General features: G+C 55.7%; 4 protein-coding genes and 1 non-coding gene across 8 annotated transcripts; 2 read left to right on the forward strand and 3 right to left on the reverse strand.

The window, feature by feature from the left end:
* Positions 1 to 233: 233 nt before the first annotated feature.
* LOC112415378 (uncharacterized) lies at positions 234 to 2,103 on the reverse strand. The gene is made up of 5 exons (XM_024768305.1): positions 1,975 to 2,103; positions 1,800 to 1,844; positions 553 to 831; positions 417 to 466; positions 234 to 285 (listed from the first exon to the last, which is right to left on the reverse strand). The coding sequence occupies exons 1-5, from the start codon at positions 2,083 to 2,085 to the stop codon at positions 234 to 236; spliced, it is 537 nt and encodes a 178-aa protein (XP_024624073.1). The 5' UTR covers positions 2,086 to 2,103.
* A 2,182-nt stretch (positions 2,104 to 4,285) lies between these two features.
* Positions 4,286 to 6,924, forward strand: RPS16 (ribosomal protein S16). 2 transcript variants are annotated; one of them, XM_024768478.1, is made up of 5 exons: positions 4,286 to 4,424; positions 4,562 to 4,663; positions 6,331 to 6,427; positions 6,529 to 6,576; positions 6,720 to 6,924. In XM_024768478.1, the coding sequence occupies exons 1-5, from the start codon at positions 4,377 to 4,379 to the stop codon at positions 6,863 to 6,865; spliced, it is 441 nt and encodes a 146-aa protein (XP_024624246.1). In that variant the 5' UTR covers positions 4,286 to 4,376; the 3' UTR covers positions 6,866 to 6,924. The 2 variants fall into 2 exon arrangements, with proteins under 2 accessions (XP_024624246.1, XP_024624245.1); XM_024768477.1 differs by having other exon boundaries at positions 6,331 to 6,576.
* A 1,185-nt stretch (positions 6,925 to 8,109) lies between these two features.
* On the reverse strand, positions 8,110 to 21,457 carry PLEKHG2 (pleckstrin homology and RhoGEF domain containing G2). 3 transcript variants are annotated; one of them, XM_024768632.1, is made up of 19 exons: positions 20,494 to 21,457; positions 19,705 to 19,828; positions 18,658 to 18,926; positions 18,479 to 18,579; positions 17,504 to 17,570; positions 17,338 to 17,384; positions 16,942 to 17,092; positions 16,482 to 16,619; positions 16,108 to 16,308; positions 15,572 to 15,664; positions 15,396 to 15,482; positions 14,767 to 14,800; positions 14,574 to 14,675; positions 14,428 to 14,475; positions 14,312 to 14,350; positions 14,129 to 14,145; positions 13,768 to 13,944; positions 12,736 to 13,660; positions 8,110 to 12,653 (listed from the first exon to the last, which is right to left on the reverse strand). In XM_024768632.1, exons 2-19 carry the CDS (start codon positions 19,805 to 19,807, stop codon positions 11,083 to 11,085), a joined length of 4,170 nt encoding a protein of 1,389 aa, XP_024624400.1. In that variant the 5' UTR covers positions 19,808 to 19,828; positions 20,494 to 21,457; the 3' UTR covers positions 8,110 to 11,082. The 3 variants fall into 3 exon arrangements, with proteins under 3 accessions (XP_024624400.1, XP_024624399.1, XP_024624398.1); XM_024768631.1 differs by having other exon boundaries at positions 18,658 to 18,929; XM_024768630.1 differs by having other exon boundaries at positions 16,066 to 16,308; positions 18,658 to 18,929.
* Positions 21,458 to 21,686: 229 nt separating this feature from the next.
* TRNAI-UAU (transfer RNA isoleucine (anticodon UAU)) lies at positions 21,687 to 21,779 on the forward strand. Its single transcript is given in 2 exon segments — positions 21,687 to 21,724; positions 21,744 to 21,779. It is a non-coding gene; the product is annotated as a tRNA-Ile (tRNA).
* A 2,824-nt stretch (positions 21,780 to 24,603) lies between these two features.
* On the reverse strand, positions 24,604 to 27,195 carry ZFP36 (ZFP36 zinc finger CCCH-type). The gene is made up of 2 exons (XM_024768754.1): positions 27,061 to 27,195; positions 24,604 to 26,248 (listed from the first exon to the last, which is right to left on the reverse strand). Exons 1-2 carry the CDS (start codon positions 27,082 to 27,084, stop codon positions 25,295 to 25,297), a joined length of 978 nt encoding a protein of 325 aa, XP_024624522.1. The 5' UTR covers positions 27,085 to 27,195; the 3' UTR covers positions 24,604 to 25,294.
* Between the last annotated feature and the right edge of the window lie 56 nt (positions 27,196 to 27,251).

Below are 27,251 nucleotides of genomic sequence, written 5' to 3' on the forward strand. Positions count from 1 at the left end.
GATTGACATATATACACTAATATGTATAAAATAGATAACTAATAAGAACCTGCTGTATAAAAAAATAAATAAAATTCAAAAATTCAAAAAATACATATATAGATGTTCAATATTCACCAGAGGCCAATTGTCAAATTCCCTGGGCTGGGACCTGGCCATCAGCATCACTTTAAAGTTTTCCAGGTGGTGACTATTTGCAGCCAGAAATGTGAGCCACAAGACTCTTCCTGTCCTCAAGGGATGGGGATGAGTTTGGAGGACAGGTGTGCAATTCTCGGTCCCTTCCTGGAAAAGGAGAGAGGAGGGAGTATCTGAAAGAGAGGGAGAGCAACTGGGACAGGTGTGGGCAATTTATCCAACCCTCTGCCCCAGTAGGTCAAGAGACTTCAGGCTTCAGATCTCACCTTATTTTTTACCTTCTCTCCTCTTCCCCTGGCTTCTGGGGCTCCAGGTGAGGTCCTCTGGCCTAAAAGGAGAAGGCTTGAGGTTTTGGAACTGGGGCTGAAGACCAAATCTCCTCTCCCTCTCTCCACGCAGCCTCTCCGGGAGTACCAGGGAGTCTGTATCCTCCCAGGTTCGTGCTGAGGGCAGATGCTGAGCACAAGCCCCCTGTAATAACTCCAAGAGTTTGGCCAGAAAAAGATGGACAGGTCTCTGAGGGTGTTCTCCACAGGGTGGACAAGGGCCCCAGCCAGTCACCCACAGCCAGGACCCGAGGGCATGCAATAGGCACTGTAGCCGGAACACAGCAGTCTCCATGGATGGGCCCTCCTCAAACCCAATCACAGACAGCTCCAGCCAGAAGCATCCTAGAGCCTCAGCAGGACACACCTGTGGGGACAGAATGATCTGGTGTCTCTGGGCAAGGGCTGATCCCAAGTCCTCACCCCCACAATTTCTGACTTGTGGCCTGGGACAAGCCCCTTCACTTCTCTGAGCCTCAGTTTCCTCATCTGTAAAGTGGAGCTCTGAATAATCCCTACCTGCTACCTTCACTGGAAGTGCACCTGTGTAAGTTAGAAAAAGACACTCCTTCCTTAAAGTACTTCTAAGTGCTGATTTTGTTAGAACAAGATACTTTACTGCCGTCTGCTGGAAATTGACAAATATATCCAGGATGAGAATACTGTCCTTGTAGATGTGGGATTCTTGTACAGTGTACACCTTCACATCCATACATGATGGCCTTGTTTACCTCATAGGGTCAGTGTGAAGAGTAATTAAGCAAATATACTGACGAGTACCTGGCACAGGGTAAGCACTATATAAGAATAGCTGTAATCATCACCATCATCCTTTGTTGTGATTATGTGCCAGTCACTGTAGCAGGTGTTGGAGACAGCAGTGAATAAAATATATTTGTTGGATGTCCCTGGTGGCGCGGTGGTTAAGAATCCGCCTGCCAATGAAGGGGACACGGGTTTGAGCCCTGGTCCGGGAAGATCCCACATGCCACGGAGCAACTAAGCCCATGCGCCACAACTACTGAGCCCAAGTGCCACAGCCACTAAAACCTACAGGCCTAGAGCCCGTGGTCTTCATCAAGAGAAGCCACCGCAATGAGAAGCCCGCAATCCGCAACGAAGAGTAGCCCCAGCTCCCTGCAACTAGAGAAAGCCTGCGCGCAGCAATGAAGACACAATGCAGGCCATATATATTTGTCAAGGCTGGGGTGAGTCAGGAGCTGGACAGCCAGAATACCAGCATGCCTGTCTCCTGGCCTTAACATGTGCATGTTCTGAGCCTAGTGGGTTCTCCCTAAACTTCCAACTTCAGTAAGGAGCTAATGAGATACCCACCAAAAGATCATCTGCGGTGTAAAGAGTGCCATCATTTTTGCTTCCCTGCAATGGCGAGGTAGGGAGTAAAATCAGATTTTGGTGGAAGGGAGAGACTGGCCTTTCCTCAAACATGCCCCCCACCCACTCCCTAACTAGCCTGCCCCTGTCTGCTGGCTCTTCCCTCCCTCCTCACCAGCAACTTCATGATGGCAATGAGGAAGCAGAAAGTCTCCCTTGGGCAGAAGGGTGGTCCTAGGCCTCCCAAGGGCAGCACCAGCAGGAGGATGGTCCAGAGAGGCCACATGGGCACCCTGCCCACCCCCAGACTTTCTCTGGTTCCGGCCTGGGGTCCTGGAAACAAGAGGTACAGAGAGTGGGAGCAAATTGGAAAACTGGAATAGGTGAGGGGAATTGCCCCCTTTCCCTCCCTTCCAGCTTTACTCAATCCACAGATACCCAGGAAATGTACTCCAAGAAGTTGGAGGAGATGGTGACCCTAGAGTAGCGAGGACCTAGGTCAGGGGACTCCCAGACCTGCTTCTTTCCCCCCACCCAAGATACCAGACTTAGCAAGGCTACGAGGATCACCGTGGAGAGACTGGAGAGTTTGGAAGCTTCCCCTGCCCCCCAAACAGGCCCATAACGTAGTACAGAGTGTGTGAAAGCATGTGCATTCTGTGGCCTGTCTTCTCACTGGAAATCACCAGGGTTAGGCTTTATCTGTGTCTGCAGGTGCATATTTGGGAGTCTCTGGTCTGCTTTCTACTTATATTTCTGTTGAAAGTGTCTTGGAATCTTCGTGCCTGCCTGTACCTGCCGGTCTTCTTTCTCTGAGGGTGGGCCTCTCTGCCTCTGGATCTCTGTCACTTGTGTCTCCTGGCTCTATCTTTGACTGACCTGGTGTCTCTCTTTTTCCTCTCCTCTGTTGGTCCCGTCTTTGCCTTCTCCTCCATGTGTGCCTGTCTCTCTCTTGTGCTGTGTACCTGTCTGTGGGTCCCTCCAAGTCAGCCACTGGGTCTTCCCTTCCTCTCTCCCCGGGGCCTGGCTCCTCTCCCTCTCTCACCCTTTAGGAGCTGGATTCTGAGCTGCAGGATCCTCCCTCCGGCCCCTGACCTGCCCGCCAATCTCCACCCTGTCTTGGACCCTCCAGGAACAGGTGAGCCACCACACCCTTTTGCACTTTGGACTCCAGACGCAGTGCTGCCAGAGAAACTGAGGCAACGGTGGGCTCCCTGCAGCCCTGAGAGGGAGCTCTGGGCTAGGAAGGGAGCATCCTGAGTGGTGGGGGGCCAGGGAGCTACCCAATCCTGAGGTTCCTCAGATGGGCTGGGGGGACTGGGGATAGAGCAGTGGTCCCCAACCTTTTTGGCACCAGGGACCGTTTTCGTGGAAGACAATTTTTCCACGGCCCGGGGGTGGGGAGGGGATGGTTTCGGGCTGATTCAAGTGCATTACATTTATCGTGCACTTTATTTCTATTATTATTACATCAGCTCCACCTCAGATCACCCGGCGTTAGATCCTGAGGGTTGGGGACCCCTGGGATAGAGAATTCTGTGTGGGAGGGGGCTAGAGAGGAGGGTGATTTGGGGGTGTCCGGAGAAAGAGGGTTCTCAGATAGAGACTCTGAAGAGTAGAATTTTGGAGGGTCTCCAAGGAGTGGGGGATTCTAGTGGGGAGGCAAATTTCAGGGGAGACAATTGCTGGGGAGAGGAGGCTCTGAAGGAAAACAAATTCTTGGGAAAGGTAGATTTTGAGGGGGGGGCTCTGAAAGTGATGATTTTGTGAAAACGGGTTCTAGGGGGACAGTTGCGGGAAAAGCGGATTGGGGGAGAAGGAGCTTCTGAAGAAGGGGGATTCTAGGGCTCGTGGGTCTGAGGAGAGAAAGATTCTGGGGAGAATTATGGCGGGAGGAAAGGGCCCTGAGTGGAGGGAGATTCAGGGAAAGAAAGAGTCTAGTGTGAGGATTCTGAGGAGGGGGTTTTGGGAGAAGACCTCTTAGAGAAAAATTCTGGCAGGAGGAGACTCTAAAAGAAAGGAAGTTCTGGTGAAAGTCAGACTCTGGGGTAGGAGCCTCTAAGAGGAAAAGGATTCTGGGGGGACTCTCTAAGGAGGTGGGTTCTAGGACGTAGGGGGAGTCTGAATCCTGCCAGGTTTCTCAGAAGGGAACTCTAGAGGGGAAGAAGATTGCCGATGATGAAGCAGTAACACAAACCTCCTTCGAAAAGGGCGATAATCGGTTGCGTATGGGAGCGGAGGGAGGTTATTAAAGAGCCTAAATGCAAATGAGAACTGGCGGTGATCGAGGAAGACCAAGGATGTGAACTTCGTCTTGTCCGCACCCTTCTCTGTCAACCCCCGACACCCTTTCAAGCCCCGCCCCTTCCGCTCCCGGGGCCCGCCCCCTCCGCTCTCTGGACCCACCTTCCCGCCGCCAATCCAAAGCCCCGCCCACTAGCCGTAAAGCTCCCTCCTGTCGCGAAGGTGAGCACAACGCGCCTGCGCAGACCCTGAAAAGCAGCCAGGTTGGGCCTGCGTTTTCCTTTTCCAGTTGCGGCGCCGCGCGGTGAGGAGTTCCTGTGAACGCTCGCAGCCATGCCGGCTAAGGGCCCTCTGCAGTCGGTGCAGGTCTTCGGACGCAAGGTAAGCCGGGCTCCCGATGGTGGGGGCGAGGGGAGGCCTGGGTCAGGGAGAGGCTTGTGGGCAGGGGTCTGGGGTCGACTTGGGAGCCGGGGCCCGGAGCTCACGTGGCTCCGTTGTTTTCCCTTCGCTTTCCGCAGAAGACGGCCACGGCCGTGGCGCACTGCAAACGAGGTAACGGCCTCATCAAGGTGAACGGGCGACCCCTGGAGATGATCGAACCTCGCACGCTGCAGTACAAGGTACCGGAATTAAGGATGGTTGTTTGGGTTGAGTGGAGGGTTCTGGAGATGGAGATGTTGGAGTAAGTGGGTTCCTGGAGTTCGTCGATCCTGGAAGCCGAAGGGTCTGGTGTCAATAATGGGACGTTTAGAAGCTGAGTAGGGGACAGAAAAATGGGGTATTTATCGATGAATGGAGTTGGGTGTTGGGGGTTCAGGCGATGTTACAAAAGCTTGAATTGAGAGTGAAAACGTGGATGTTGAAGGTTAAGCAGGTGCTTAACTGGGTTATTTGGAAGCTCACTCAGTTTTGGGGACCGGATGGCACGGGGATTACCCAAGTTTATGTGGTCTGATTTCTTGCAATAAGTTAATGGCGGACATAAGGTTGTTTATTTCTTAATGTTGTGACTTTTAGGGTAGTATACACTCTCCGACAACAGGAATCAATGTTTTGTTCTTCGAAACATTGTGATTAAAGTGGGGTTTGAATATTGTACATAATAAGCATTATAAGAATTTGAGTTTGTTCTGCTTGGCTGTGAAAGGAGTTCCTCCTCTCCCTGTCTGAGCCTCAGTTTCTTTTTTTTTTTTTTTTTTTTTTTTCCTGAATAAAGTTTTATTGGAAGGTCTCAGTTTCTTTGGCTCAGAATGGAAAGAGATCCGAGTTTGATTTCTGCCGTTTCTAGCTGAGTGATTTGAGGCAGTAACTTACCTTTTCTGTAAAATAGGAATAATTCCTACCTTGGAGGGCTGTTGTGAGGGTAAATTGGATTTTCCTTGTGAGGTTGTTGGTGTGTGTGAGAACGCATTTGTTAAGTCTATTGCTTTTAAAGGTGAAGAATAACATCTCCGTTGCAGGGTTAGTTAAAACTTAATAAGGTGGTGTCGGAGATTCCTTTGTATAGCAGATAATTGAGTATTGTGGCTTATTTTTACTGTCAGTTTACTCGAAGGCTTTGTGTGTGCAGCCTGTGTTGAGAGCTGGAGACAAATCAGTGACCCTGATGGCTTCAGGGCCTGCCGTCACAGAGCTCCCAATCCAGTGGGGGAGACACATTGGACCCCAATACCAGACACTGCTCCAAAGTAGTCAAAGCTGGCGTACAGGAGCCCAGAGAAGGTTTCTGGCTCAAACCTGGGTGGAAGCGTCAGAGCAGGGTTGGGGGAGACTTGTGAGCTGAGGCCTGAAGTAGGTAAAACAAAATAGGAAAAAAAAAAAAACAAAATAGGGTTATAGCATAGTTGTAATTTTTCTGGAAATCTGTGAGGCTCAAAGGGAGGGCACAGAGCTCAGGTGGGGAAAGCAGGTGACGTAGCTCAGGAGTGGCTTTTCACTGTTTGGGGCAGCCTTGGTGGCTGCAGAGGTGTTCCTTAGTGTTGGGCTAAAGTGCCAGCATTCTAAGAATCAGTTTTAAAGATGGGTAATCTGATGTCCAGAGGGAAACACAGGAGGTAGCCCACCTCAAGTTTCAGGTTGCCTTCAGCGATCTCTTCTGTCTTGGAAACGCCCCTGCTCTGCTGGCTGTGCAGAGTGCCTTGAGTAACAGCCCAACCCTCTTCCACTAATACTTTGAGGCCAGTGGTGGCTGAAGCTACTTGGAGAGAGTTGTGGAGGAATGTTCAGTGAGGTGGCTTGGCTGCCCAGGTTGTGATCTAAAATCCTGTCATGCTTCCTGTTGCTCTAGCTACTGGAACCTGTTCTGCTTCTGGGCAAGGAGCGATTTGCTGGTGTTGACATCCGTGTCCGAGTGAAGGGTGGCGGTCATGTAGCTCAGATTTATGGTGAGTCCCAGGAACTGGGCACATGGGTGGAAGGTGGGTCCTACCCTTGGGTGTCCCTAAAGTTGATGTACCTTTTTTGTGTGTGTGTTTCTTTCTCACAGCAATCCGCCAGTCCATCTCCAAAGCCTTGGTGGCCTATTACCAGAAATGTGAGTGAGGGTGGGTCCTTCCCATCAGGTGTGGGGGGGGGGGGCAGGTCAAGGTCTAGCTCTGGCACTCTTGCATTTAGTCACAAAGAGCAGGAGGACACTTCCTGGCGTATCTAAATCTTCACCCCTACTTTAATCCCCAGACGTGGATGAGGCTTCCAAGAAGGAGATCAAAGACATCCTCATCCAGTATGACCGGACCCTGCTGGTAGCTGATCCCCGTCGCTGCGAATCCAAAAAGTTTGGAGGTCCTGGTGCCCGTGCTCGCTACCAGAAATCCTACCGATAAGCCTTTCGTAAAGATCAGGGTTCACCTTTATAATAAAAATGTTATGGGATTTAAGGTTTCAAGGACTATGCTGTGGTCTTTGTCTAAAAGGAATACAGGAGATGCCCCAGAAGACTTTCTAGAGGCTACCACTCTGGTAGGAGATGGGTTGGGTTGGAGAGGCTGGTGGGAGCAGACCTGGTCTCAGTTTCTGTGCACCTCCAGTAGAGTCCAGTGTGTTGGCACAGCTGAGGTGGGTGTGGTTCTAGGTCATTGGTTGTGTGGGGTATCCTTGTGAGGTTTTTTTTTCCCCAATCTTTTTGCTGTTGTTTTTTAATTTATTTTTAAATATTTATTTATTTATGTGGCTGTGCCGGGTCTTAGTTGTGGCATGTGGGATCTAGTTCCCTGACCAGGGGTCAAACCCAGGCCCCTTGCATTGGGAATGTGGAGTGTTAGCCACTGCACCACAAGGGAAGTCTCTTTGCTGTTGTTTTAATGACATGTCAGAGAAGAGCAGGGGAAATGTGTAAGATCAATAATCTTTACTACAAAGTGAGGAGAAACTGCCTGGATGGAGTCTTTAAGTCAGCAACTAAGAGCCATCCATGCCTGTGTTGGGAAAGGAATTTTCCTTGATGCCAAGGAAATGCCTAGTGTAGATAGGATTGAGATTGGGGCAGGGGGCTGTAACCACCCCGTTGTGGATGGGTGCATGATTTCCCCGATTGGCCACATCCTTCAGGATGTCAACAATAACTCCTGAGAAAGTCTGCCACACCCCCATGGCCTCCTTAAAGCAGGTCCCAGTTATGCTCAGTGTGGTGACTATCCTTATGGGCCTGGGAACATATAGGTCTGAGGACTTGTTCATCTGTTGTGTCTGCCATGGGATGATAATAGCTGACTTAGGTGGGCTCTCAGTTGCTACCACTGGGCTGCAGAGATGATAGAGCATTTCCATCATGGAAGAAAGTTCTGTGGGATGGCCCTGGTAATACGTATTGGGAAGTACTGTTGGGGAATTAAGTTGCCTTCAGTTTTTCCCCATTTTTAAAGGAAGCTAGTGAACATCATTGGGGTGGGAAGGGCATCTGTGCTTCCATACCAGCCTTTGCAGCCAACCTGGATACTTAAGCGATCTGCCCCCAAGTGGGCTTCCTCACTACTCCCCCTGCTGAGTACTGGCAAGAACATCATTACACACTTAATCAAGGAGAGTTTCACAAATTTTCTTTTTTTTTTTTTTTTTACAAATTTTCTTTATAAGAGAAGGACCTTGGGATTTACTGACTAGTTGCCCATTTTGTATGTCTGCCCTACCAAAACCATAGCCACTTGTGGCCGCCAAGCTGGGCTGCACTGATGAGAACATTGTCACAGGAAAATTCTGTGGGACAGCACTGGTGTACAGAGAAAACATACAAAGTGCTTCTTACAGATGGAGAGTGGGGTTGATTGAGCTCCATCTGGTTGCCAGGCTAAGTGTTTACAACATCCCTGTGAGGTTGGTGACAGGCAGGTGTCTTCGTGTTAGCTGGTGAGAAAGTTAGCCTAGTGGCTAAATAACTACCTCACCAAGTTTTGCACTGGAGCTGGAGTTAACTCGGGTTAACTGGGTTTGGCTGGCATTAACCTAAACATCCCAAGGAGGGCAGCAGTGTCCCAAAGAAGGCAGTGGACAGCTGCCCTTTCCCTTTTCAAGCCTGTCTTAATTGCAGCTCTAAAGACAGTTTACAAAAGGCAGGCTGTAGTAGACCAGCAAGAAAGGTATTCCTGAGGAGGCGTTGGAGCTGGGGTTATGAAGCAGAGGTAGGAGTCGGGCAGGCAGGAGGAATGGAATTCAGGGGCAGGGAGTAGGAGGGCCCGAGGCAGGCCTAGTGCCCAGGGTTTTCGCACGGGGTCCGGAGACCCCTTTACTGAGACTCTTAGCCCCCTCCCAGAGGCACAGCTGGGACGCATCTGGAGTGGCTGAGGGGGCTTGCCTCTCCTTCCTCACTCCGAGCCTTGGAGTAGACGGCCTCCTTCCTCCCTGCTGCCTCCTCAAATACCAGGAATTCCGGCACCGCTGGGAGCCCAGGCCAGGCTGGGAACTTTCTTTCAGCTGGGAATGTGCAGCCGGGGGCGGAAGAGGGGAGGGCCAGCCTTAATCCTGACCTTTGTTGGGAGGCTGCAGCGGAGCAGGTCCAGGCCAAGAAGCCGACTCGGCCTAGGCCCTGGTGTATGGCATGGTAACCACTCAATAACTGAATAGAAGCCAGCAGCTAATACTTACTGAGCCAGGACTTACTCAGTTTACCCAGCTAATGACCAATTACCTAGGGCCTTTAGAGCACCAGGCTGCAAGCCCCTCGTGGGCAAGGAATTATTCCCTGTTGTGCCCCCAGTGACAAGAACAGCGCCCGACACACTCAAGTAAAAGTGCCGACGGGCTGGGCAGTGTGGATGAGTCCCAGCTCTGCTCCTTCCCACTTGTTTGGGCAAGTCCCTTATCCTCTCTGTGCCTCAGTTTCCTCATCTCTAAAGTGGGGGGTAAAAATCATCCTCACTTGCCTTTTAGGGATGTTGTGAGGACTCAAAGCGAACGAGTTCAAATAAAGTGACTAATGCCTGTGGTATGCAGTTAGTACTCATAACAGCATTTTTTGTTGTTGCCGTTAATTGATTGTTAAAACCAGACTCTTAGGCTCCTGCCTTGGAGGTTCTCATTCCATGGGTTGGGACTAGATCCTGGGGCATCTGATTGGAACACTGCCTCAGTGAGTCAGGCTTAAATACATTTGGGAAGTAAGGATACGCTCACTGAAACGTTCCGATGATCCTGCGAGGCAGATATTGAGGAAACCGAGGCTCGGAGGTAAGTCAACACACCACGTACTAGAAAAGCTGGGACTTCAACTCAGCCATGATGCTGCGGTGTCTCAGAGAATTCCAGGGAAGACTAAATAGACGATGCACTAAAGCACAAGGGGTTAAGTGTTCGATAAAAGCAGCTAATATGACCAAAGAAACTGCTTAAATTGTGCTGCTCCCTGGGCATACCACTGATGGGAGGAGGACAGAACGATCTTAATATAAAAGCCTTTGTTCCTAAGACCTGAATTACTTTGGGGTGTGGGGGCATATTGAGGCACTGTAGAGGTCCCCAACTAGAGAGAGGGAGTAAAGAGATCTGATAGAAGAACTCGATGGGTGGGTACAAGAACTAGAATACTTAGGAGGGTGGAGAGTGGTTGCCAAGAGAAATAAGGCAGATGTGGGACACTTCCGCCAGAACCCCAAACCTGATCCATTTTGGCATTAGCGGGGAACTTGTCTCCAAAATTTTGTAGTACCAAGACCCAGAAGAATCCAATTAAGGAGGAATGGATGTAAAGAGATTAAAATGGTTGGATGGATGGTGGTAGAGATGGTTAAATGGACAGTTGGCTCAATGGATTAGGAGATGGTTGAGTGATGAGATGTATGAATGAATGGACATAGATGGGAATATGGAGGGACAAATGGATGAATGGAGAGAGTTGGTTGGAGAAGATGGACAGGTGGGATAATAGATGAGTGGATTGACGGAGGAACGGGTGCTAGATGGGGGGTGGGGTAGGATGATGGATGAATAGGGTAGAGAAAGTTGAATAAAGACATATGGGTGGGATGATGGATTGGAAGACGGATGGACAGAGGGAGATGACGGAGAGATAGCTGGGTGGATAGAATTGGCTAAGTAGATGGGAGGAATAGACGATGGTGGGACACATCAACTGGATAAACTGCTAAGAGAATGAATTTTGAGGGATCTTCTTGGGAGAAAGCTTCTTAACTTGGCCTTCCTGGATAGGCATCAAGCAGTTCATAAACCCTCTAACATCACACACCAAACTGTAATGGGTCCAGTCTTCAGCAATTCTCAAAGGAGTTTGAGATTCCCCAAATTTTCAGAACGACCGATTTGTGCTGTATCAGACCTTCCCATTCATTGTCGTCTTCTGTCATCCCCCACGGCCCCCAGAATGGGGAAAGATACATAATTTCATAATATTAACAAAATATTAATGACATCCCCTTCCCCATCCCTGTTGGGTTAATACAGGTTAATAAGGCCCATTTGCCAAAGACTCCAGGTGTTGGAAAGCTGTGGCAATTTTTAGACCTGTGTTCAGCGTCTGGACTTCCGGGTGAATTCTGAGGGTCTGTGGCATCTGGCTGAAGTCTCTGCTTTTCAAGAAGCGCGACATCCTGGCTCACATGTGGAAAGGGGCATCGGGAGCCCCCTGGGCTCTGCGAAGGCCCACTGATTCCTGGGGCGTTGCCAAGAGAGCAGGGTGGTTCAACCTGACCTGGGCCTTGGCTGGCTGTAGCCGCCCGCCACCCCCGACATGGATGTTGACCGTGGTGGCATAGCTGAGCCTCCTGGCTGGGGGCGCTGGGGGTTGAGGCTGGGGTGGCGGTGAAGGTGCCCGTGACGTGGGGGCGGAAGAGGACCAAGGGCCCCGGGAGGCTGGGGGAGCCTCTCCTCCAGGCCCTTGCCGCCGCGCCAGGCTCTGGCTGATGTATGAGGCTGCCAGGTATCTTGAGAGGGCAGCTGCGTTGGAGCCCAGGAGCTGCCGGGTTGCAAGTGGGGGACTGTGGGGTGGGCTCAAGTCTGAAGACTCTGACCTGGCAACGTGAGAGACCACGTGGCCTCCTTGTTTAGACAAAACCACCGTGGTCTGGACTCGGGTGGGTAACAGGCCCTGAATGTCCCGAGGGCCCCCTTGCTCAGGCAAAGGTGGGGCAGCTGGAACATGGTCGTTGGTGAGGCTCTTCTGCTCCAACAAAGGTGTCAGTTTCTGAACCTGGAGGTCTGTGAGGCTTTGCTCCTCAAGCAGGGGCGCAGCAGCTGGACCCTGGATGTCCGGGAGGCCTTCCTGCTGGGGCAAAGGTGGGAGGGCTTGGACCTGGGTGTCCGTGAGGCCTTGTGGCTGCGGGAAAGGTGTGGCAGCTGGAACCTGAAAGTGTGGGAGGTCCTGGGGCAAGGACGGCAGAGTGTTGGCTGGGGTCTGATGGTCTAGGTGGCCTCCATGTGCAGGCAAAGGTGAGGTACCCGGAACGTGAATGTCGGGGAGGTCGTGTTGCAAGGGTAGTGGGGTGTCAGCTGGGATCTGAGGGTCTAGGCTGCTTCTGTGTATAAGCAAAGGATCGACGGCTTGGCCACAGGCAGTGGCTGGGGACTGAACAGCCCTAGAATCTCCTTGCTTAGTTAACGGGGTGTTGGTTGAGCTCTGGCTGTCCAGGTGGCCTTCTCGCTTGGGCGTAGGAGTGGCGGCTAAAGCCGTGACATCAGAGCAACTTCCCCGCTTAGGCAAAGCTGGGGTGATTGGAACTTGGATGTCCACGTGGCATCCTTGCTCAGGAAAAGAGGTGGTAGGTGGAACCGGTATATCCACGTGGCCTCTATGCTCGGGCAAAGGAGTGGCAGCTGGAACTTGGATTTCCGGGTGGCCTTCTTGATCTGGCAAAGTTGTAATAGCTGGCGTCTGGCTGTTGGGGGCGCCTTCCTGCTTGGGCAAAGGTGTGGTGGCTGGAATCCGGATGTTCCAGAGGCCTCCTCGCTCAGGTAGAGGGCTAGCAGCTGGAACCTGGATGCCCAGATGCTGTCGCTCAGGCAAACTTGAAGCATTTAGACCCTGGCCGTCCAGGCAGCCTCGCTGCTTAGTCACAGCTGTGGCAGCTTGAACCTGGGCAGCAGGGCTTAGGGGGACAGATTCCTGGGCACAGGTCAGCGGGAAGGCCAGCTCACATACGAGCACATGTCCAAAGGCAGGCAGGGGCCCTGTATGCAAAGCAAGGTGGATAGAGTTAGGACGGATGCCCCCACGTGGGCTGCGTCTGCCAACCACATACCTGGACCTCACCTGGCTCAGCCTGCTCCCGGGGTAGGCAGGGCAACAGCTGCGGCTGGGCCAGAGCCCGTGGCCGGCGGCGGGGGGCGTTGGCTGATGCCCGGGTCTCAGCCCGCTGCATCTGCTGGATCCGCTCGCTGTAAAGCCGGGCCAACTCTCGCACTCGGGACGCTGACCTCTCCGAAGTTGGGGGTCCTGCCTTCCCGCTTCCGCTGCCTCCACTGAGATCTGAATCCTCCAGGATCAGCAGCGGCTCTGGGAAACCTGGCTGGGCCGGCTGCCCCTGCTCCAGTGCCCGCCAGGCGCTCCGGATTTCTGAGCAAGGGCGGAACTCCAGCTCATCTGGGAATTCCTGACCTTGGGTGACATCCCGGGGCTGGAAAGCTGGGTATGATACTCCTTCACCCTCCTCTTGGCCTGCCCTGCTTTCTGAGGAGGGCTCTCCCAGTTTTCCAGAACTGCTTCCAGGGAAGAGCTCTCTCCTGGTGGCTAGAGCCTCATCCGGCTCCTGCAGAGGTCCCTGGAGCCAGGAGTCACAGGGGAGGGTGGGAGCGTTGGAGAGACTAGGAATGTTGGGGACACTAGGTATGGCTGGAAGGCAGGGCATTTCAAAAACATTGGAAATGTCAGAGAGACTGGGAAGGCGGGGCATTTGGGGAATTTCAGAAAGGCTGGGAATTTCAGGGAGGTTGGGTACATCAGGACTTTTGGAAAGGCTGGGAATGTCAGGAATTTCAGCCGCACTGGAACTTTCGAGTCCCTCTAGGACGTGGAGTGGGGAAGGGCCCCGTTCATCCATATCCAGCTCTTCTTCCTCCTCCTCTTCTGAAGAGTCCCGGCTGGGCAGGGCTTGGAATGCGAGGGTGTCACTGTCGCCTGGCACCTGGGAATCTCCGGGGAACTTGGGAATGTCATGGGGGGGTGGCTGTAGTGGGCACTGAGGAAGAAGCCAAAGGTATCAGGGTGGGTTGGCCCCCCGACCCCCAGGCTCTGCCTGCCCAGGCCCAGAGCCCCAAGGACACCGTGAGGGGATGCCCGGCTCACCCCTGGATCCCGGAGGCCTCTTTGGTTCAGCAGCTCCAGGATTTCTTCAGTGATTGAGGTCCCAGAGGGGTCCAGCGTGGGGGGCCCAGTGTCCTCCAGGTCCTCAGGGGGTTCAGAAGCTGGAACTGGTGGCAGAGGCTCTAAGGGTGGGTAGAGCTCCCCCTCACTGCCAGTGTGCTGTGAGGAAGGAAAGGAAGGAGGGCAGGAGTCCAGGGCCCCGTCCCCCTCCTCCCTGAGACAGAGGAATCCAGTTCCCAGCCCCCTTCTTCTTCAGACCCAGCACTTTGGAACCCAAGCTCCCTCCTCCCTCAGACCCAGGAGTCCAGGACCCAAAACAACCCTGTCCCAGGATGTTTCTCACCTTGAGTCTAGGCTTAGCTGGGGATGAAGAGATGAGAAAGAGAAAAGAGTGAGATGTAAGAACAAGTGTTATTCCTTGTCATTGATGAGCTGCCCCTATCACCCCTCCCTCACGAACTCTGGGCATCCCCGGGAACAGACAGACAGACAGGGATGGAGCAGGCCGGGGTGGGTGGTCCCTCACCGTTCTGTGGAAACATGACGTAAGGGTCCTTCAGGGGCTCTGGAGGGAGGACACAGTGATGTCAGGGGCCAGGTCCCACCTGATGCCTAGTTCACTTTTAGGTGAAGGGTACTCACCAGACTGTCTGCGGCCACGGCGGGTAGTGGCGGGTCCTGGAGATGGAGCTATGGGAGAGGCGGATCGGAACCTTGTTAGGAGCCCAGCTCCAGGCTTCTGGGGGAGGAGTGGAGGGAGGGGGAACTCAGGGTTCCATCTCTTTTACCTGTGTTCCTTCGTCCAGGGGTGAAATTTCTAGCATCTCGAGGTCGGGGAGACCCAAGTGGAGGTGTCAGGGGCTCTGGGATAGACTTACTTTTAGGAGCACCTGCAGGGAAAGATTTGGGGCTAACACTTTACTTTTTCTTAGAAGTGATTCCTCTACTGCCACAACCTCCCAACACAGGGCCCCAACTCACAGTGCAGGCTGTTTTCAAGGAGAACTTGTTTTGCCTGAAAGAGACAAGGATGAGGGATGAGGGGGCTGGTCCCTGAGCACCCCAGTCATGGTCCTACTAAAGGGTGCTGCTGGGCTTCCCTGGTGGCGCAGTGGTTGAGAGTCCGCCTGCCGATGCAGGGGACAGGGGTTCGTGCCCCGGTCCCGGAGGATCCCACATGCCGCGGAGCGGCTGGGCCCGTGAGCCATGGCCGCTGAGCCTGCGCGTCCGGAGCCTGTGCTCCGCAACGGGAGAGGCCACAACAGTGAGAGGCCCGCGTACCGCAAAAAAAAATAAATAAATAAAAAAGGGTGCTGCTACATGTCAGGCGCCTTACATGACTGATAATGACTAATCCTCACCGCAACCCTATGAGGCTGATGCTATCATTCCTCCAGGTGAGGAAACTGAAGCCAGAGAGGTTAAATTACTTGCCGAAAGTCACAAAGCAGGGATGTGATGGAGCTGGGATTGAAACCCAGGCAACGCAACACTGCAATTTAACTACCATGTTCTAAGACGGCACCCCCTGCAGTCAGGGTTTTTCGGTGTTACTGGGGGAGGGGAGTCTCCAGCACCCTGAGGACCCCCCGCAGTGGCAGGAGCTGTACCTTGGCAGGGATGGAGGCGGGGTGATTCTCAAAGAAGAGGCGCTGGAGACAGTGAATCCACAGCCTCTTCTCTTCTTGGTTCTTGGCCTGGGGGCGGGGTGGGGTGGAATGGGGAGCCAGGGGTGAGGTCTAGGGACTGGGGGATCCCTGCCCGCCCAGCCCCACCCTCTGCTCACCTGGAGTAGGTGTCTGTGCTTGGGAATGGTCAGATCAGACACCTTGAACCCTAGAGGGTCTCGAGGGCTCTCAGTCACACTCAGGTTGCAACACTGGGTGAGGGGCAGAGAGGGGAGGCAAGTTCAGAGGCCTCAGACTCATCCATGTGCCCCTCGTGTGTATCTGGGTCCCTACCCCCTAGAAAGATGTCCCCTTTCCTCCTGTCAACCCTCCCCACCAGGCTGGGCTCAGCTCTCTCTCACCAGCCCTTCCCCCCTCATCTGGATCAAGAAGACGTGCGTGCCCATGAAGATGCTTGTCTGGTGGGCAAATACAGGTCCTCCCCCTTCAGGCCCGCACCACCCGTGCATCCCACTGGCCTCACCCCTCCTTATTAAACCCTGCCCCCCCTCCTCGGACTCAAGAAAACATGGCCCTTTTAAGCTGGGTTGTCCCTCCTTGCGGATCCTGCCCCCAGCCTTTAGGTCTACAGGTATATGTGTATAGAACATACCTGGCAGGTAACATTCTGGCCCTGCCCCATCCCTGAACTCACGAAGATGTGGCCCTTGTATGTGTATTCTGGTCCCCGGCGCTTGGCCACGAGCAGCATCCGTGAGAACAGAAAGAGCAGCCGTTCACCCCCTCGAAGTCGGGGGCCGCCCCCTCCACCACCTCGGAATGCACCCTCCAGCACCAGCTCGCCAAAAGCACTGAGCTCCGGACCGGTCCAGCCACCCAGCCGCCGCTGCACCTCCTGCCGGGACCACGCCGGGTGCAGCGGGCACAGGAACACACCGGTGGGCGGTGCACGCATACCAACACAGGGGGGTTAGCAACCAGACTGCGCTGTCCCAGCCCGACCCCCCGCAAAGGCCCTCACGCCCGCTGCCCCCCATGCCGCCGGTCCCAGCCCTCTCCCGGGGTCACCTGGAGGCGCGCAGCGTGCTCCTGCTTGCGTTTCATGTCATTGATGTACCAGGCAACCGCTGTCATGGACACGATAGCCTCCTCCACCAACTCGCGGCCCCCGGCGTCTGGGCCCTCCACCCAGTGCTTGCCTAGCTCCTGAAGGGCAGCCACCAGGCACCCAGGGAGTGGAAGAGGAACAGAGGAAGAAAGAATGACAAGGATAAGAGAGAGAGAGAAATAAAGGCAGGGGCAGAGACGGAGAGAGACAAACAGGCAAAGACACGAAGTGAAATCACCCGGCGCCAGCCTCCACTGCCAGCAAGACCCTGCCCCAAGCACCGGCCCAGTTTCTAGGGACTGGATGCCTCCCCAGGCCTTGCCCAACTCGTCCAGGGTCCATTCTCCAGATGTTCCACCAGGTGGCCAATGGACAGGACCTTGCCCCTCCCCAAGCAGCCCCCCAGGGGCCACAGCTGACCTGCAGCAGCAGATGGTACTTGAGGATGCGCTGAACAGGCTTCAGCAGGAAGCTCTGTAGGGGCAGTGAGTGGTGGAGCTGGGCCTGGCGCTCCTGCAGCCACAGGGCTGCTGGCGGAGACACTGACAGCTCCCGGAGCAGGGCCAGGGAGCTGGGGGCACAGCACAGGTCAGGGAGACTTGCAGCTACAGTGGGCGAGGCTGGGAGGGGTCAGGGAGTGGCCAGGGTTTTGGAACTCTCAGGGGCCCACCAGGGTCAGGGTGGGTTAGGGAGAGGTTGGGCGCTATCAGGGTATGGCAGGGCTAGGAGCTGGATGGGTCCGGGTGGAGGGAGCTTGGCTGGCACATCAGCTCGTGGGCACAGCCTGGGGCCCTGCAGGGGCTCCTTGGCCCTCACCTCGGGTAGTTCATGCAGTACAACGTGTAAATGTCAAAATCCTCGCTCTGTGGACAGCAAGGGAGTCAGGGAGACCTCAGTTCCCGACTTCCCATGACCCCCCCACAACCCCTAGCCCAGGCCTGCTCCCCCCTTACCCAGGCCCCAGCCCAGGCCCTCGCCTCACCCTCTGCACGAAGCACTCGGCGATGCCCCCGGCACTGCTGCTGCCCTCCAGGTCCTCCAGGAGCTCACTGTGGAGGGAAGAGGAAGGGTGAGGGGGTGCCCTGGCCCCCAGCCCCCCATGGGAGGACTCCAGGAGACTGGGGCCTTGGTGGCTGCCAGGATCCCTCAAGGGATGTCATGTCCATACGAAGGGTCCTCTGATCGCGACATGGGGGACGGCAACCTGCTCAGACTTTGTCCTTGGTTACCATTACATTCCTCGGCCTGAGATCTTGTCACAGCTGGCATGAGCCTGGGGCGTCTCATGGCACAACCCAGGGAGAGGGGTGTCAGGACGCTCAGAGCTGTGATGATCTTAAGATCCCACTGTGACCCCGAGACCTTGTCGTGACTCACGAACCTCCTGCAGTAACTTTAAGTGTAATTAGGGAATTCCCTGGTGGTCCAGTGGTTAGGACTCCGCGCTTTCGCTGCCGGGTCCGGGTTCAATCCCTGGTTGGGGAACTAAGATCCCACAAGCCAAGCAGTGTGGCCAAAAAATAATAAGTGTAATTAGGTGTCATCAAGACACTCGGTGTCATGCTCCTTGGACTGAGTGGCCAACCATTCTGGTTTGTCTGGGACTGAGGGGTTTCCCAGGATGAGCTGGTCACACAAATGCTCACACTGTCATGATCCTCAGGCCCCACACAAGCCTTGGATTCATCACGATCCCAGACCTGACATAGCGATAGCCCCATCTCGCTGCCTGGACCCATCCCGATATTTGGACATCTAGGCCCTCAGGCTCCCATCCACCACACTCCTCCACCACTCTGGATCCTCACTCCCCTGCTCATGACCCCTGCCCAACGTCATGATGCCCCATGTTCCGGACTGGACAGGGCACTGTGGGGTGCCAAGGCTGGGGTTAGAACACAGCCTGCCTCCCCAACCCCCCAAGCCAGCGCTGCTGCCCATCCCACCCGTCCCTGACCTGCTGAACTCGTAGATGTCCTCAATGTTGGCAAACAGCGTGCCCACCTGCTCCGCGCTCAGCCCCAGGACCCCGCCATCCAGCAGAGGGCCCAAGTAGTCCTGTGGGAATGACTGGGGTTACAGGGGTGGAGGGGCTGGCCTGGGTCCCCACTGCACTTGGGTGCCTACCCGCCTCACCTCCACGATACTGCGGAGGTCCCGGACATAGGCCCGCTCCGTCTCCACGATCTCACGGGCCACACGCTCCAGCCTCGAGGGTTTCGCTGAAGCTGGGGTCCCCACGGGCGACAGATGCAGGCGGATGGGGGGCCCCGGAAGGGGCTCTGGCCTGGAGGCCAAGCAGGCTGGGGTGGGCCCCGGAGCTGGGTCCCCCTCCGAGCCCACTGTGCTCAGGGATGTGGAGCTCCCAGAACCTCGGGGGGAGGCCATGGCGGGGGTTGCAGGGGCTGCTGGGGGTGTGGAAGAGGCGATCAGGGGGTCTCCCCAACTGAGTAAGTGCGCTTAGCCCCCACGCTCACCCACCCCTGCTCAACAGCTCTCCCATGGGCTCCCTGCTCCCCTCACTGTGCCCTGTCCTCTCCCATCAGGGTCCTCTCTGGACTGCTGGTCTCCATTCCTTAAATCCACCTCCATGTGTCATCCTGGGAGAACTTTATTAATTGGCCTGACTCTTGTCACTCCCATGAGTATAACCCCATTCCTGCCCTCAGGGTAAAGTCCAGATTCCTCAGATCCACAGGGGCCTGTGCAGTCCACTCTCTTCCCGACACACCACTTCTTACCCTCTGGACTCCAGTCACACTCAGCTTCTTTCAGTTACTCAAATAAGCAGCCTCTTCTCTCCTCTGTGCCCCCGCACATACTGTTCCCTCTGTGCAGAACACTCTTCCTTGCCTCGCTCAACTCATTCCTCCTCAGCTTTCAATTCTCAGTTTAGATGTCCCCTCCTCCAGGAAGCCTCCCTGGACCTCCCAGATTAAGTTCCCACAGTCCCCGGGGCTTTCCTCATCCCAGCCCTGACCACTCTATGCTGGGCTTCCCCTCTGGACTATCCTGGTATGGGGATGGGTCCATCTCCCGGACCAGACCTGGAGCTCTGTGCATGCAGGGCTGGGGCTGTCTTGGTCAGCCTGTGTTGCCAGCACTGGGTCAGCCCCAGAGCGTTGCAGTGTCTTTCATGAAAGCATGAATGCCCAGTAGGCTCCACCCCTCCCTCAGGCTCACCTGTCCGAGTCTCACACACAGCCGCACAGTCACACACTTCACCTCTGCGGCCGAGGCTAGGGCTGGGTTTGGACAGGCCCAGTCCACGGGCTCCTTCGGGCATGGCTGAGTGGCTCAGCGGCTTCTGCAGAAAGACCCCCTTCCTGGATATCAGGACCCCATAGGCCTCCCTGCCCCCCACGCTCAGAGGCTGGGGGCTGAGAATGAACAGTGTGGTCTAAATCCTGGGAGGGGGCCCTGGGAGTAACTACTGGGGGAGACAGAGGCAAAGTGATAGAAAGAGGGGAGCAAGGAGAGATAACACTGAGAAAAAGATGGAAAGGGTGAGACAAAAGAGTAAAGCGAGCGAAAGAGTCGTCCAAGCTGTGAGTCTGCTGTGTCTGGGGCCGGAGGCTCAGGGATCCTGGGAACGTTTGGGCTCCGGCTGGAGCCGAGGGCGAGGGGCAGGGCTGGGAAAAAGCCGTGGGCGGGAGGCCGCGGGGTCCCAGGGGAGGGCGGAGGAGGCTGGGGGACCGGATGCCAGGGTCCTGCAGACGGCTCCCTCCCCCGCGGAGGGCTGCGAGTTCGGGCGCTGGCCCAGAGTTCTCGACCCCCTCCAGCCAGTCCCTCCGTGATCCGCTCACTGTTCCCACCGCCGCAGCTCCCCTGCAGCGCCTCCCCACACCCCTCTAGCCCCCAACTCCCGCCAGCTCCTCCGCTCGCCCCCCGCCGGCACGCCCCCTCATTGTTCAGCGGCAGCGGCGCCGCCCCCTCCCCCAACCCCCCGGGGCCCCTCGCCTCCCCCCTCACCTCCCGGGGAGTCTCCAGCCCCGAACCGAGGCAGCCCAGTTCCTATTCGACCCTAGCACGGTCCCCGGGGAGGCGCAGAGCCGGGACTCCTGGGTCTCTCTGCAAGTCAGGGGTTTGAACTTCGGGCTCTCAGGATCCGTGAACCAGAATCCGGGGTCTCTCGGAGGATGGGGTGCAGTGGTCCAAATTTCTTTGGTCCTCTAAATGGAAGATGCTGGGGGCGTCGACTCTTGAGTCTCAGATGGGGGTGCTGGGAACCCAAATTCTTGAGTCTTCTAGATGGGGCCGTGGGGTGGGGGTGCCGGATTCCTGAGTTCCCCTAACTCTAAGAGCAGGGATTAAACCAACTCCAGGAGGGAGCGCAGGAAGCCCCAAATTCCAGGGTCCTCTTGAAGTAGCTGGCGCTTCAACCCCAAACGGGCTGGATGGGGCGCTAGGAGTCCGTATCCCAAGTTCCTCAAACCCCGGGAGTCCTGGGCTCAGCTTTCTGGGAAACTCTGGAGGGAATCTCCGGTCTGGGATCCTAAATTCTTGGAAACCGGGTGCAGGAAGCTCGGCCTCCAGGGTCGCGCAGCGCTGATGTCCCGGACTCCTAGCTCCTCCAGGAGGGGGCGCTGGGCACCTGGATATCTGGGGTCCTCTAGCCTGGACGCTGGGGCCTGGGCTTCGGGGGTCCCTCAGGACGCGGTGCAGTTTCGGGAGGCTGGAGTCTGCGACTGTGGACCCCTCAGGCTCCGGGATGGGTGGCGCCGACTCTGGCGGCGGCGGCGCCACATACATCTGTGGCTGGAGAGCCCGGTCCCAGCAGTGGGGCGGGGGGCGGTCGCCTGGGGCTTCCCCTCCCCCCAGCCGCCCCGGCTCATATCCTGTTCCCGCCCGCAGGGGGGAGGGGCCGCCTTCCGGCCGGCCTGCCAACAAAGGGTTAAGACGACCCCGCCTCTCTGGTTTCTGAATATTCATGAGAAGGCGAGTCCCAGGTAGGCTACACCCCCACATTCCAAAAGCCTCGCGGACTTTTCCCTTTTACAGCAAGGGCCTTCCAGGCGTGAGAATCCGGAACTGGTAACGCACTTTCTTCTATTGGCCAATCCAAAGATTCCTATTTGTATATGCAAAGACGAGGCGGAGCAATCCAACAAGGTCACGTGGCCAGGAATGACTGAAGGAATCCGCGGCGCAAGGGTGCGGCCAGAGCTCCAGTGGCGCAATCGGTTAGCGCGCGGTACTTATATAACAGTGCGAGCGGAGCGATGCCGAGGTTGTGAGTTCGATCCTCACCTGGAGCACTTTTAGTCTAACCGGTTTTTGTCAATTTATGCATCTTATTAATCAACCCGAACATCTACATCACTTAAAAGAATAAACGTTTCAGTCTCCTGAATTTTTAAGCTGGGAGGAATCCTGGGACTCTGGTGACGATCTGTTAGGGAGTGTTTTCTGTTGTGGGGAGATGCCGTTTTCCTCTTGGTCACCAGAGGGTGGTATTGCCTCTTAGATGCCTGGGAATTTGAGTCTGCAAATCAGTAGGAGATGTGTCAGGCTGTGGGTCCTCAGCAAACTGCCTATGTGATACTGTCTCCTTCTCCATCTTTTTGGCTTGGATTCCCGCCCCCCCACCGCCCCCCAGTTTTATTGAAATGTAATCGCCGTATAACATTGTATTAGTCCAAGGTGTACAAGATAATTTTAGATACGTATAAATTGTGAAATAATTACCACAATGTTTAATTAACATCATTACTTCACACAGTTACTATTTTGTGTGTGTGTGTGTCTTGGAGTTTTCTCTTTCTCTCCCCATTTCTGCATCGATTTATTTTTTTCAACAAATTCTGAAGCTTGTGACCACTATGTGACTGGTTCCTGTTTAGGGTTTAGGTGTGAGTGATACAGCAGTGAACAAGACAAAGTCAAAGTCCCTGCCCCTGAGGATCTGACATTCTAGCGGGGGAGGGAAATTGCTATAAACATAAGATCTAAGTACATTTGATGTGTTAGGTGGTGGTAAACATCTTGGAAAAAATACAGCAAAGTAGGGAGGATGGGGGTTGCAATAATAGTAGTCAGGGACCATCTCACTGAGGAAACATTTGAGCAGAGACCTGAAGAAGGGGAGTAAGCTGTTGGGATACCTGGGGGAGTATTCCAGGCAGAGGGAACAAGAAGTGCAAAGGCCCTGTGGCTGAAGTATGGCAAATGCACTGTTGGAAGCCAGAGTGACTAGAACAAGAGTGATCAAAGATGAGAGCCAGGCTGTGTAGGCTGGTGAGGACTTAAGACTTTGGCTTTTATGTGATCTGACTCAGGTGTCACGACAGCTTCCCTCTGGTTGCCCAGTGGGGGAGTGGGGAAGAGACTGAGGGTAGGGACCTGGGCCAGGAGACCAGGAAGGGGCTGCTATGATGGTTCAGGTGGGAGATGATGCCCGATAGAACCAGGGTGGGGGCCAGAGGAGGAGGCAGGAGGGTGGATTGTAATCTCTCTTTAGAAGGTGAATCAGACAGGACTGACATTGAATTGGGGTGTGGGGTTGAGGAAAGAGTCAAGAGGAATGACTCTCAGGTGTTTGGCACTGGTAGCTGGTGTTAGGTGCCATTTTTGCAAGTGAGGGTTTGTTAGTTCGTTTGTTTTCAAGGGGCAGAGAATCTGTTTTTCGCAAAGGGAAGGACCAGAGATGTGTTACTTCTTGTTCTTTCAGTGCCTGTGAATGTCTGCGTGGCTTGCTCTTCCTCTCCAACGTCTTTGGGTTTCTGGGTTTCTCTCTCTCTCTTTCCCAAACCTCCTCTCCAAGTATGGGGACCTGAGCCCTTTCCCAAAACGGGGCGCGGGGGCGGGGGTGCTTCGTGGAAGAGGAGATCAAAGGTCAGGGCCTGCCAGTGCGCGAGGGGAGAGGGCCAAGGAGGGCTGAGAAGTCAAGGAGGCATGAGGAGGGGAGGGGAAGAGAACACTCGCAGGAGGGAATGGGGTGAAGAGAAATGGGGTGAGAAGGGAGGTGGAACAGAGGGGATGAAGAGTGTGGGCAGGGAAGGAATGGGTGGAGAGAGAAGGAAAGGAGGCCAGAAGGGGGAGGAGGAGGGGAATTGGAAGGAAAGAGAGGAGGGGATAGAGGACGGAGAATGGGTGCCTGGAAGGAATGGATATTAAAAAGGAGAGGAGAGGGAAGTGAGGGGCGGGGGGAAGAGGGGTAGGAGGCCGCGACGGAAGGGGGCGGAGCGCAGGCACTGACGCGAGGCGGCTTCCTGGCGCTGGGCTCCTCCGCCCCAGTGTGGTTCCCGCCGCCTCTTGCCTTGTATGGTCCGAGGACGCTGCTCTCCCGGGGGCCCCGCCCCGTCCCGGCGCGGCCGCGACCCCCACCCCGTCTGGGGCGCGAGACCACGAGTTTCCAAGGCTCAGAAATGTCGAGATCTCGCAATCCCGAACTTCTCGAATCCCGACAGGCCAAGATTCTGGAATTCCGAAGGTCTAGGAGCCCGGAAAGCCAGAGGCTACAGTTCTGCGATTCCTAAACGTTCTGGGACACCCAGGGCCTAGAAGTCGCCGAGAGACCAAGTCTGAGATTCCACAGTGTTGACATTCTAGAATCCTGAAGGCTTTCAAGCTGCCTCCGCCGAGATGCCGAAAGCCTGAGTCCCCCACACTCTCCGATCCTGGAAGGCCGGGCGGTGGGACCCCAGGACGCCCCGGCTTCCGGGACGACCCCTCCCCCACCCGCCGCGCCGGCCTCCTTCGCTTGCCCTGGGCTCGTGCCCCGGCACATTCCGTCCTCCCCACTCCGCCCCGCCCTCCTCCCTCGGCCCCATGGGGACGGAAACATCCAGTCCCCGCCCGCGCCCGGCCGAGAGCTGGGTCAAGGATCCCGGCGGGACGGGAGCGCCTCCCACGCCCCGGGAACTGGCTCTCCTGGTTCCTACCCGGTGATCTCACCTGGCCCCGCCCTCTCAGGTGAATGGCCGGGCCAGGTGACGTCACTTCCTGCCAGGTAAGGGCCGCTGGCGGCTCGGCTCCGGGGAGGTTTGGAGGAGCTATCGGCTGATTTCATCCCGCTTCTAAAAAAGGCCACACCGTCCTCCCCTCCCATCTCACTACCTCTAGACCGCAGAAGAGCCAGGATTCCAGTTTACACACAGATTTCTTTATTTAAAAATTCCAAAAAAAATAAAATTTTAACGATATATATTACTTCATATATTATAGTATACTTATAACAATAATTAGTCCATCGTTTCCAATATTACAAAAAAAGAGGAAGAAAAATACAAGGGAAGCAGACGACCCAATATATATAAATACTATAAAATCTATTAGAATAAATAAAGTCGTCATAAATAAAAGGCCCAAAGGCGTGGGTGGGTGGGAGAGCAGGGGGTTGGCAACGGCTTTGGCTGCTTGTTTTTGGAGGGAAATTTGAGCACCAGGATTCCCCTTCAGGGGAGGATCCAGTCACCATCAGACACCGGAACCTCAGGATCTAGAAAAAATTGGAAGGGGTCAGCGGGGGCTTATTATTCACAGCATTGGGCGGGGGAGAGGTGAAAGAGGCCTCACTGCCTCCAATTTGCTACATTTTTTTAAGACCCCAGAAAACACTCCTTCCCCCAACAGCATGAACAGCTTGCACACCGAGAACCTGCCCCAGCGTAGGGTCAGGGGAGTGAGTTAATGCACTTTGGAAGGTGGGGTGGAGCTACTTGATTAAGAGTCCCTCAGTTCCCCCGCAGCCTTGGGACCCCTTGTGGAACCCACAGCATAAGAGAACTGGCCCCCCTTAAGATCCAGCTAATCTGCACTAGGCAGTCACTTGTCACTCCGAAACGGAGATACGATTGAAGATGGGGAGTCTCCTGGGGGCTGCAGATGGTTGGGGTGGCCCAAAAACCCCGGCCTCGAAGACAGGCGAGTCAGATCCCCCCAGGCTGCTGCCGCTGCTAGCATATTCGTCAGGATCAGATCCCAGGGAGTGCGCAGAGGGGCTCCGAGCCAAGCCACCCAAGGGCCCCCAGACGCTGCTGGGGGTGGCCCTTCGGCAGGAAGGACAACAGGCTGGGGTGGGGTCCCTTCGGGCCACCGGGGTCCCTGGGGCAGCAGAGAAGGCAGAGGGTGAAAGTGGAAGGTCCCCAGGTGGTGGTGGTGGGGAGCTGGAGAGTGAGAAGGAACACGAGGACAGGGAAAGGCTTGCTAGGCCTGCTGGTGGTGGCGAGGTTCGGCGGCCTGAGGGCAGGCCTGAGAAGCTGATGCTCTGGCGCAGCACGTGGGGGTGGCCGGAGGCACCCAGGTCCTCGCTGGGGTTGTGGATGAAGTGGCAGCGTGAGCCGTAGGGGCAGCGGCCCTGGAGGTAGAACTTGTGGCACAATTCCGTCTTGTACTTGGGGTGGCGACTGGCCTGGCGCAGCTCACCCAGGCCGTGGGCAAACTGGCACTTGGCCCCATAGCGGCAGCGCCCGCTTTCTGAGAAGGTCCGACATAGCTCGGTCTTGTAGCGGGAGGAGGTGGTGGGGGTCACAGTAGGCGAGGTGGGTGAGGGCGACAGTTCAGGGCCTGGACGGGGAGCCAGGGGCGCGAAGCCTGGGGGTGGGGGCACCCAGCCGCAGCTGCGACCCTCCACCAGGCTGGTGGAGCGGCCAGGCAGGCGGGCAGCCACCCCAGACGAGCTGGAGTCGGGTGAGCCGAGGCTCCAGAGTCCCGAGGAGGCCCAGGCCGAGCTGGACTCAGTCTCTCCGTGGTCGGAAGGCAGGTCAGGGCTCAGCAACTGGAGGGTCTGTGGGAACAGGGATCGGTCAAGACACCAAAAATGCAGGGTGACGCCCCGCCCCAGCTGCAGGGCACCTAAGAGCTTGCCAGTCCGGTTTGTGGGCTCCCAGACTGAGCCCCACCCGTCCGCAGAAAACAAACATGGGTTCCGGATCGCAAGGATCCCGATTTGGAGGTTCTGGGTTTATTCGCGATTGAAACTTATCCCGAGGGACCCAGGAATCCCGGCTCCCCCGGCTGGATCAGAGGGGCTCTAAAGTCAGGACACACCGCTGTCCTCCAATTTTCAGCTTCTGGGCCTCTAGGGGTCTGAGGTTCTCCAGTTTCACAAGTGGAGGAGCGGGCAAAGTTAACCCAGGAGTCCGGATCTCTTCGGTTTTAGAGTTGCCAGAGTCTTCTGGGTCAGGGAGTGAAGAGACAGAAGTCGGCTCCCCCTCACCCTGAGACTCCAGCCCAAGAAACGCCTCCGCGCAAAACCGCACCCTCAGCAACTACCAGGGGTAAGCCAGGTGTGGGGTCATTTCCGCCTGCACACAGCCCCCGTCCGAGAAAAGTTCTCCAGCTTTCCATCTCCGAGGGCCACCCCACCCGTGTTTGGACCGAGACCAGAAAGTCACGGGCTCCATTTTCACCTCCAGAGCATCACACTGGTCTGAGACGGGAGGCAGGGACCCCGGGCCGAAGTGTGAAGCACTAAGGAGTTCCAGTTTGAGAAAGGAGCCAGGGGTCCCGGGCGGGAGTTTGTGGCGCTAGAGAGCCCTGGTTTGAGAAGGGAGTCAGGCATTGCGGACCTCGGGGTGCCGATCAGCGGGGGCTCACCTCGTAGATGGCGGTGAGATCCATGGCGGCGCAGATGGCCGAAGGCTGAGGTACAGGCCGAAAGTGGGAGCGCTGAAGTCAGGCTGCGGTGTGGAGGAAGAGCCGCCGCTTTTATCCAGCCAGAGGGGGGCGGGGCCTTGAGGAGTTGGGCTGGGCGGGCGGGGCCAGGAGGGGCGCTTCCCGGACGCGCG

This window comes from Neophocaena asiaeorientalis, unplaced genomic scaffold (genome assembly GCF_003031525.2).
Source record: "Neophocaena asiaeorientalis asiaeorientalis breed wild unplaced genomic scaffold, Neophocaena_asiaeorientalis_V1.1 scaffold629, whole genome shotgun sequence".
NCBI classification, from domain to species: domain Eukaryota; kingdom Metazoa; phylum Chordata; class Mammalia; order Artiodactyla; family Phocoenidae; genus Neophocaena; species Neophocaena asiaeorientalis.

Coding starts and splice junctions, on each gene's coding strand:
- LOC112415378 (XM_024768305.1), bottom strand. CDS start 2,085: ATGTGGCCTCTCTGGACCATCCTCCTGCTGGTGCTGCCCTTGGGAGGC. Junction 467..552: donor GGGAGGATACAGACTCCCTG/GTACTCCCGGAG, acceptor TTCTCCTTTTAG/GCCAGAGGACCTCACCTGGA. Junction 286..416: donor CCAGGGGAAGAGGAGAGAAG/GTAAAAAATAAG, acceptor CTCCTTTTCCAG/GAAGGGACCGAGAATTGCAC.
- RPS16 (XM_024768477.1), top strand. CDS start 4,377: ATGCCGGCTAAGGGCCCTCTGCAGTCGGTGCAGGTCTTCGGACGCAAG. Junction 4,664..6,330: donor CTCGCACGCTGCAGTACAAG/GTACCGGAATTA, acceptor CTGTTGCTCTAG/CTACTGGAACCTGTTCTGCT. Junction 6,577..6,719: donor GGTGGCCTATTACCAGAAAT/GTGAGTGAGGGT, acceptor TTTAATCCCCAG/ACGTGGATGAGGCTTCCAAG.
- PLEKHG2 (XM_024768630.1), bottom strand. CDS start 19,807: ATGCCCGAAGGAGCCCGTGGACTGGGCCTGTCCAAACCCAGCCCTAGC. Junction 14,476..14,573: donor CCCTGGACGAAGGAACACAG/GTAAAAGAGATG, acceptor CCTCTCCCATAG/CTCCATCTCCAGGACCCGCC. Junction 12,654..12,735: donor CCGGGAGCAGGCTGAGCCAG/GTGAGGTCCAGG, acceptor CTTTGCATACAG/GGCCCCTGCCTGCCTTTGGA.
- ZFP36 (XM_024768754.1), bottom strand. CDS start 27,084: ATGGATCTCACCGCCATCTACGAG. Junction 26,249..27,060: donor ATCTCACCGCCATCTACGAG/GTGAGCCCCCGC, acceptor CTGTTCCCACAG/ACCCTCCAGTTGCTGAGCCC.